Source organism: Lates calcarifer, linkage group LG12, assembly GCF_001640805.2.
Source record: "Lates calcarifer isolate ASB-BC8 linkage group LG12, TLL_Latcal_v3, whole genome shotgun sequence".
NCBI lineage: Eukaryota > Metazoa > Chordata > Actinopteri > Centropomidae > Lates > Lates calcarifer.
In genome coordinates, this window is record NC_066844.1 from 20661268 (window position 1) to 20671383 (window position 10116).

General features: G+C 41.5%; 1 protein-coding gene across 1 annotated transcript; it reads right to left on the bottom strand.

Annotated features, from left to right (window-relative positions):
• Positions 1-21: 21 nt before the first annotated feature.
• LOC108898968 (25-hydroxyvitamin D-1 alpha hydroxylase, mitochondrial) lies at positions 22-6878 on the bottom strand. Its single transcript, XM_018699140.2, is given in 10 exon segments — positions 22-1309; positions 1845-2042; positions 2149-2230; positions 2314-2480; positions 2567-2730; positions 3431-3631; positions 4616-4745; positions 4747-4807; positions 5132-5322; positions 6351-6878. Coding segments are annotated over 10 exon segments (1536 nt in total). The 5' UTR covers positions 6579-6878; the 3' UTR covers positions 22-1195.
• Positions 6879-10116: the final 3238 nt, after the last annotated feature.

The window sequence follows — 10116 nt, forward strand, 5'->3', positions numbered from 1 at the left end:
AAACCAACAGATAGGCACAGGTACAATTTGAAACCTTTTATTGACATTTACAGTAACAGTTTCAAAATGTATTAAATTAAAATAAATACAGAAGCTTACCAAGTTTACAAAATGGTGGTATATCACTCATAGGTTTAGATATAAAAAAAAGAAAAACAAATTAAAACAGATAAACTTGCATTGTGCTGCACTGCTGAATTGTGGCATACATTTACATTTGAAACAATGAGACAATACAGACAGATTTACAAAGCCTGAGTGCAGAGTACCCTACTCTATTCAGAATTCAGTGGGACTATGTATTCCTACACAGGAATAATTTCAACAGCTGCCTTTTTTTTTTTTTAAAGGAACCCGTCACTAAAAGTTTTTCACCATAAGCACCCCATAAAATACACTTTAATCACGATTTTGAACATCACATCTACATAACTGTCTCACAGTAGCTAAATCAGAGCCAGAGGTATTAGAAACAGTGTCTCCATGTGCTAGGCTGAGGCTCTGCTAATATCCTGAATAATTTACAGTGCACTGTGTATCTCAGACTTAAAGAGACATGTAATGCGCTTCGTAGTACACTGGACTAACATATACAGGAACGCTCTTGAAATGAAATGTTTGCACGATCAGGACACACAGGAAATTGCTGCTGCTGGTGTGCTGCTAGTATTTAGAGGGTGCAGGAGATCACAGTTCATAATCAGATTTAGGAAGGGGTTAACAGATTCTGAAAAAAAATCATCTTCAAAATATTGATGTACATGTTGCATCAAATTCCATGAAATGTAACATCGTTTGACTCTGGATAAAATGAGAGTATGTTGAAATGTATTGGAGATCACTGGCTTGCTTGTAGGCTCTGTGCAAATAAGTGCTCAATGGTGATTAGATTTTTTTTGAAAACACAGTATTAGATTTGGAGTTACACCGCTCCCAGTGGAAAACCTCAGCGATGAGCCGTCAACTCCTAATCCTCCGTCCGTTTGTCCCTTTCCACACGTTCCGCCTCTGCACACAAGGTTACGTGGAAGGGAGAGCTTTTTGGTCTTTGTTGTGTCGAAGGTTGAAGGTCCGCTCTGATGTGATCCCACCACTCGCAGCAGGGGCTCACGGTTCCTGTGGTAACTCCGCCTGCTGGTGCTCTCCGCTGCCGAGAGACTCACGTTCACGTAACTGATCAGCTTGGGAGAGTAGGTCATCGTTCGATAAACTGGAGGCTAATGACATTTTCAGGGACTAGAAGCGTCCGTGTCATGGGCTTCACGGAAACCCCCTGTGGGTCTGGCTTCACATCAAACTCTATTAGGATCTGATGAGAGCACAAACAGAGAAAACTGATTTACTACAGGGTGACTGAAAAAAATTATAAAGTGGTCATCATGTGATAAATGTTGGGTAGTGACTCTTAACTGAAATCACTGGATTAAGTAATCAAATTAAATCATTAGGAGCTGGATTTACACAAGGGCTTAAAGCCCCCTCTTTGAGTTTCTCACATTATTCCAAGAAAAAATGTAGCAAGAGGATTTGTCGGAAATGCAGCAGTTTGTGACAAACTGTATTTAACATAAAGAATCTAAATCATGTGGTAACATTTAAATAGCCTGTGTGCATGTTATTTCCATTTCATCCATTTCCATTAAAACCAAATTACAATGCTTTAAGCCTCCTCTAATGTGTGTTATATGTAAATATGTTAGAACAAGAAAACACTTTTGAATGACTGACTAATGATTAAAACTGCTTAAAACTGAACTGGATTAAAACTAGATTTGAGTACTCTTATTTTCACAACTATTAAACTCAGTCTTAAAAACATACAAGATTAATTCCGGCCAACTCACCCTGGCAAGAGCAAGATACAGCTCCAGCTCTGCAATACGACGACCTATGCAGCTGCGTTTTCCCACCCCAAACGGTACAGAGGCGTACGGGTGATGAGTCTGCTCCTTGTTCAACCATCGATGAGGCTGGAACTCATCTGGACATGGAAACACAGCTGGATCCCGGGATGTTGCAAAGTGGCACAGGGTGATCAGAGTCTGGATGGGAGTATTTTTTTGGTCAGGTATATGTTGCATTGTAGATGAACTATTGACATGACATTCATATTTAGCCAATGTGAACTTATCCCCTCCACACACTCACATTTTTAGGGATGAGGTAGCCTCCAACCTGGACGTCTCTTTCTGTGATGACCCTTGCATTTGCAGGAATAACTGGGTACAACCTGAGAAATGAAAATTCAACAGTGTGAGTGTGATTCAACCAGATGTTTGTCAGCAAAATAACCTCAACCTCCTGAATTTATACCTGAGCACTTCTTTGACTGTTGCTTTCAGGAGAGGCATGCGAGCCACATCCGCTGCCTCCGGTATCCTTCGACCCTCCAGCACTGTCAGCACCTCATCCCGGAGCGAGGCCTGCACCTCGGGGTGACGAGATAGCTCGTACAAGGACCAGGACATGGTGCTGGAGATCTGAAACAGCACAGCGAGGCGAGGGTTTTAATAATCTGTTGGACGGAATCCGGCAAAGGAGAGGACAGAGGGATTGTTCTCCCTACCGTGTCGACTCCGGCAAGAAGCAGCTCAGTGACATTGCTGTAGACGGTCTTCATCGGCAGGCCTGTCTGGGACAGGAAGTAGGTGAGATAACGGCCCTCTACCTTCTCTCCATGGGCAATTTTCTCCGCTTCCGCTGTCAGGCGCTGGTCAATGTGACCTTTTGCTGCAGACAGATATGTATCACGGGTCATTATGACAGTGAAGGAAAATGTGAAATAAACAGAGAAGTCACTACAGTGGGTGTATTTGGAATCAAGTTATCCTTCTTAAAGGATAAGACCGTGCATTTATTGCCTCCTGATTAAACCCAAACGTTCGTCTTAAACTTGAGGTCTGTGTTTTCAAAATTTAAGAAAACATAACACGATGTTTCGGTTTATTATAATCACAATTTGATCATCACAACCGATGTTCAACATCAAGTCTTTCACGTTTGTTTCTGGCACAGATGATCTTGTAGTGCGTGAGGGTTAAAGACTTTAATCTCCTGCTTCCTGATCCAGTTTGGACCAGTGTGATTATTTTAAACATGTTCGATTTTGACTCCCCAGATCTGGATAAGTCTTGATGTACTGTAAAAGCGGAAACCAGCAACAACCAATGAGAAGTGAGGGGAATGGAAGGAATTTAATTACATAACGCGCGGAAGGATGTACAGTATGTTCCGCCACCATGTTTGTTTTGGTTTCCTGTTGTAAAGAGGTGCTCGCTGCGTGAGGTGCATCTTTAGTTTTAGTATAGACTCAGACTTCTTTATTATATTCTTTATAACTCAATTTGTCCAGTTTCCCTGTATGTTGAGTTATATCTTGCAGCCATTTCCTACACCAGACTCAAATGATGCAGTGAGAGAAATAACCTACCAAAATCAAACATGTAGTCCCAGCACTGGCAGAAGATGTTCCAGGGTTTGGGGAACAGCTGGTGCAGCCAGCTTGGCATGGCCATCGTGAGAAGCGTCATTACAAACATGGTGTTGATTGACTGGATGAATCGCTCTGTCTCTTCAGGAACAACATGATCCAGACAACCAATTCTGGATTCAAACAACACTGAGGAAATTCCTGTTAAAAAAAAGAAAAGAAAAAAGTTAAATGAGGAGGTGAGAAAGACACGTTGGCACAAGGGCTGACAGAAAATGTACCGTAAACTCTGGATACCACATCTAAGCCTTTTAAAAAATTGCATCACATTTTTCAAATTGTCAGCTTCTCCATTGTGATAACAGAAATATCATTATGGTTAAATTAAGCAATAATGAGAGGGGATTTTTTAAAACCCCAAAATGGAGAACATGGAGAGAATATTGGTAGCTTTATGACTGGAAACAAAACCAAGCATCAATATCTGTCAGCATAAACCAAGTACTACTAAACCAAGTGGTTTATGTGCCAATTTCTTTACATTGTTAACTTGTGCAAGTAAACAAAGAGTAATTAAATGGTTGTTCTACAACATTTAGTTTCTTTCTATATGTCACAGTCTTGTTCTTGGCCCAGTTTCCATTCAACAATGCAGCCTTTTTGGCAACAGTAGAGTAAATGTTTGAGAAGTGTGCATGCGACCACACAGTCACCGGATTGAGTCTGTGTTTAGTCTGGGAAAATCTGTGAGAGGAAAATGAATGAATGTGGCTCTCTCTCTCTTTCTCTCTCTCTCTCTCTCTCTCTCTCTCTCTCTCTCTCTGCAGCATTAACTGTTCAGGAGCCTGGAGGCAGAGAGCATGTAAAAAAAAAATCATTCTGATCCATATATCCTTAGTCCATTTTCTCTCTTTCTCAAACTGAGAAAGTTGATTACAAACATCTGGAACATTCAGCCTCTTAAATCACATTTGGAAAACTGTATACACATAGGACAGGTGCAGTGGTGGAAAGTAACAAAGTACATTAACTGATGTGTAATGTATGATCTGAATACATTTTTCCACTATTGAAAAGGTGAGATGAAGGTTACATGCAACGTAATGCTGCTTCCTGCACGCGGCTGGCACTAATTACCAATGTTTATACGGTGTGGTGCACTCCTCAGACTGCGAGGAACCTTACCCTCAAGGCCAAAGCGATAGAACTCGCTGGCAATATCAGTGACAAGGCCTTGAGGACGTCTGCTGAGGCGAAGTTTGGCAATGAGATCACTGACCACGCCGTTCAGGGTTTTATCATAAGCCTCCACCTGCCTTCGGCCGCAGCATGTGCTTCCCCAGGAGACTTCTCACCGCCTGCCACTCCTCCCCCTCACTGGGAAAACGCATGGAGTAAAAATGAACACTGATATGCAACCGTGCATACAGTTGAATTGTATTGTGCTTAATGGTTTCAAGATGGAGTATGTAACTGCTGCTTTGGAAAGATTTTACCCACTGTGCTTCAGTGACAATTAGTATATAAACCTGACACAAGATATGTTGTACAGTAAGACTGTAAATAATTTAAAGTCGTGTAAGCCTGACTTCTCAGTATTACACTCTGTGAAACCTTAAGCTGTAGTTAAAGCAACTACCTGACAGCTCTTTAAAAGTTGCCATGAGTCAGAATACATGCAGGCGATCATGCAACACTCACGATGTCAGGAGTCCATAGTGATGCCCCCTGAGCTTCCTGTAGTCCTTCCAGGAGGAAAGGTCAGAGCGCATAGGGTGCTGGCCCTCCTGCCTCAGCACCTGCTCGATGAGCGCCGGATCAGCCACATGAACTGTCAGGATGGGGCCGAAGCTGGCCTTCCACATGGGGCCATACCGCTGCACTCCTTCCAGCTGGGAATTGAGACAGAGGTTTAACCTTGTACAAAGAAAAAAAAACTGCAGGCCACAAGATGACTGGCATCACCTTTGGATGCACTCTCTTCAAGTTTGAAGCCCAATGGCAATTTTCAATGAAGGTACAGTTTGATCAGCCAATTCTTAATCTTTACTTGGCTGACATACTGATAGACTGTGGCAAGATTAAATAGGTGTGTAACAGACCTACTGCCCAGAAGATTAGTGATATAAATCTGAGGAGACACCACAATCTCATTACTTCTCAAAAGGGAGATTTGGATTAAAGTCCCCCTTCACTCAAAAATATCTTTTACTTATGGCTGTTTTACTTGGCTGGTGACATACGTGCAGAGTTTCATACTAGAGGGCTGAGCTCACCTCACAGTCTGAGTTTAAGACTTAAGACTGGTGCGAGCTTGTTTTGTGACATCACATCTAGACTGGAAGCCAATCATCATGCAGTATGCACAAGTGGGAAACCTCCAGTGCACATACACTGAAGTAGGGGACATTTAGGATCTGTTAAATGAGCATAAAGTGTGCATATTCATAGAATCTGGATTTTGGGGGGGTAGATGTGTTTTTTTTTTTTTTTAAAGAATTTTCAACTAGGAAAAATGAATTCAGTAGAAAATCTTTGTACAATTAACACATCAGACACAAATTATTATTCAAAGAAGAGTGTTTTAAATGTCTTAAAACGTGTCTGGAGGGACACAGCAATTTCATGTTTAGAAAAAAAAAAACGAATTCAAAAAATGAAGCTCGTTCTTGACCACTTCTTATTTTCACTTCACGTCACGTCTTCACATCTTTTTTTTCCCCCACAACCATCTATGGCCATTAAAATATGCTTTCATGCATTCGTTCTGTCCTCTTTAAACCTCCTGTGTATCAGTATTTTTCTGTATCAGTTCATGGTGATGCAGCCTATACTGTGTGTATTTCTCTTCAAAATGCAGGTATTGCAAATAATGGCTCCTCTTTAACTTCATACATGTTGAACTTTGTGATCCTCCTACCTGTAACTCGTGCAGCCTCGACAGCCCCCGTTTGGCGAACAGGTCCCAGGCGAAGCTGGCGACCGAAGGACCGGGCATTTCATCCAGCGTCCTCACCGCCTGCTGCTTGGCGCCCTCCGGACCGGCCGACGCGCCCTCAGCCCATCTCTCCATCCACTTGACCATGGGGAAGGCGCTCCGGCCGGATACTCTAAGAGCTTGCTGCAGCATCCTTCTCACAAAGATCATGGAGCGGTAGCCGGACGCGGCTCCCTTGGAGATCAGTGCTCATTTTGTTATCCCCGGCCGGAGGCTCTATTTATAACGCGCGACCTGGTCCTCGAACCTGCGGAGATAAAGCTGTAAATTTTTTTATTCTGGGCCAATCATGGGTGTAAATGTGGCGCAGGCCCCGCCCTCTCCCAGTCTGGATGAGACTACGAAAGGCGTGAGCTGAGAAGAAGGTGTGTCCAATCAGAGGACTGAGCTCAGACCATCCCAGACACAGCACACGTGGAGGCCCTGGATAAATAATACACGACTTCTCAGTTACTGTTGAGGCTTATCTCTCCCCCCGTGAAGCACTTTGCTCTCCGATAGTGCAGCAGACTGAGAATGATTTAGAATGATCACGCACTTGTGGATATGATGTCTAGTGTGTTTAAAAAACCACTTACCTCAAGGCCAATGTTATTATAGATTCCATTTATCGAAAAGGGGGAAACCAGGTCTGTTTGACAGAGATAAGAGGCCTGGAGGTTAGTTTCACCTTAAAAAGACAGGCTGAAACTAAACAGAAACAGCTGATCCAATAACCAAAAACTGCCACAAAATGTGATTTGGTCATACTTGCTAAGTTTCACCAACAGGACACATAAATAAGAATAAATGTGTAGAGGGTCTACATCAACACACACAATGGAACATTATTAAACTGGAAAACAGGCAGGGATAACCTGTGTATTTTTAAGACCTGGTGGTGCTTTGTTTACCCAGCTATAACCAATTCCTTTGCTGACTTGGTGGGTTGACCTGAATTCATTCGAACTGGAAGCTGTCCACAGCACCATGTGTGTGGACTGTGAAGTAACCACCCCAGGGCTGTACTTAGACATCCACATTTCGTATGCTCTAACTAGAAATCTTAGATCATCCAGTTCCAGATGAACAGAGAGAATTGAGTGGCAGTCTTGGCTGTGAAATAATGAAATAATAAGGCTGCATACATAACAAAAGCAAAAGAAAATCAGAAAGACTGTGACATAACAAAGTTAAGGCTGCATAATGATGATCATGTACGTGAAATCGATACGAACACGTGACAACAGCTCCAGCTGTATTGAACGAAGCCACTGGGAGGGATGGTAACACTGGAAAACCATTTCTTAAGCACAGCAGCAATCCCTGCATATCTGACCTCACTATTTACAGTACATGACCTGTACATGTGAATCAGACTTCTGTTTTAGCCACAAAGCACACTGTGATGCGGGGTAACAAGAATGGAAGTACAACATGGAGCAAAGATCAAATCCACTCTGAAAAAAAACAGGCAACAAAAAAAGTCTATACACGAGACATGTACATGAGACTTCCTGAGTGGCAGATGCTTAGTTATCTTCAAGAGACAAAGATAAAGATAAGTGACCTGAAATTTACATGAACACATAAACAACTTCTAAACAAGGTCACCAGTGGTTTGATGAGTTTTGGTCTTGCACAATACACTGCAAACAAATCAAACCCAAGATTCTTTGTTGGACTGCTGATAAGAATGTTTGATTTTTTTAGGTTACATGTATGTCTGCAATAAAAATTTTAAATATGTCAAAAGGTCACTTAATGTTTTTCCTAGCTTTTCTAGGAAAGATGCACATATCTTCACATTTTGCTCTGGCACAGTGGCTCAGCTGGTCATCTTCAGTCTTTCAGTTCAGCAGGCTCATAATTGAAGACCACACAAGAAGGAGACATTTTTAATTAATCTCTCCCTGCCTGAGAAACTGGGGATTAATATTGATTATGAACCACATAATAAGAAATCCTGTGAAAGAATGGCTTCTTTGTGCTGTTGTGCGGTGTGAACTGATGTAGCCCAGTTGTAGATCATGCTGTGGAGCGTGGCGGGGATAGCCTGAGAGGTATTTCCCTTTACTGTATTGGCCCAGTGCCCAGAAGGGAGACGGCTATACTCCCAGACTAGTGTGTTAAAGTTCATGGCTGTAGTCTGCCTGTCTGGGTGGTATCACAAGAGTGTATTTACACACACACACACACACACACACACACACACACACACACACACATACACACACACACACAAAGAAAGACAGAGAGAGAGAGAGAGAGAGAGAGAGAGAGAGAGAGAGAGATGTGTAGGCCCTATATGTGTATATATATGTGCCCAGAGGTGCACATGAATGAGAGTGTGCCTACCGGCCGTGTTAGCTGTTTTTCCTCACTCAGCAGGCCAGAGTATGGTGTGTTTATGATTTATGCCCCATCCCCCCTTTCACGTTTTCTACATGGTGTTTGAATGGCCATGTTTATTACATGGTCATCAATCATGGTCCCCAGTCATTTTTGCCTCACCCCCACAGGTCTATCAGATAAATACCCCTTCAACATCAGCATTACAGGCATTTTTATTTTTTATTGTTTAGTTCATCAGTTGAGGAATCATTGCATCAGTGCAGCCAGTAATCACAATAACTATATTGTGACTGAGCTGCTGTGTTTATGGTGTTTTTGGATATGACACAAAATGTTATTTGTGTGGCAATACTTTGAGGAGCTGAGGTGTACACAGAGTCACAACTCACAAGAATAATTTGTGACAGCTGCATGTGAACATTCAGGATATGAGAACATGGTAATGAAGAATAAAAACAGATGCAATAAAATTACCAAATAATGATTTTTATTACCATACATTTGGTAAGTAAGTAAGACTGTGCAATTTAAAAAAAAAAGTGTTTAAGGTGTGGAAAAGGGCATCTGTTAGATTAAGAGCACATCTGGTGTCCAGATGTGCTCTGTATGTCCGTCTCAGTGACAACATACATGTGATAAAAAAAATGGACTTTCTTTGTATGAGACACACCTACTGTGTATAAAGAATGATTATAGAGAAAATTCCCTATGATGATTTTACAACAAAATCTATAATAAACTCTCTGTCCGTTCAGGTTCACCAGGATACATCAAGAGCTCTGGACAGAAAACCAACAAACATGTGATCCAATGTGAATCAGCCTTTTGTGGTAGTTTGATTATATTCGTAACATTAAATCACATCTGATGGATGAAGCTGAATGTAAACAAAATGGTTTTAAGGCGAGCTGCTGTCTTTTTACTCTGAGGTCTTAGCTCTTGCATAACAACTTCAACAGCTGCAGTATCTTTGATCAGCACTACATACAATATGAGTAGACACATGTCATGTAGTTAATTTTTTTATTAGGTAACATGTATAAAGATTACCAGAGGGTATTCAGTATCATATATCTAGATATTCAAAAGGTTTAATGTTCTTTGTGTTGCACTTTGTCTGTTTGACATTATATATTTAATTAGAGAGATACTGTGAGATTTACTGCATCTTGGAGAAATCTATGGATGTTTCCTGCCCCTTAAACTTCTTTGCTGCATTTTTTCTCTGGAGTTCACACCTAGATGCCATAATTGTTCCTTATGATGAGAAGCTATTACATGGAAAAAGCCAAACACTACTGATGTTTCTATTTGTATGATTAAAGGGTCATAGAATTAAATATGTAACGTTTCT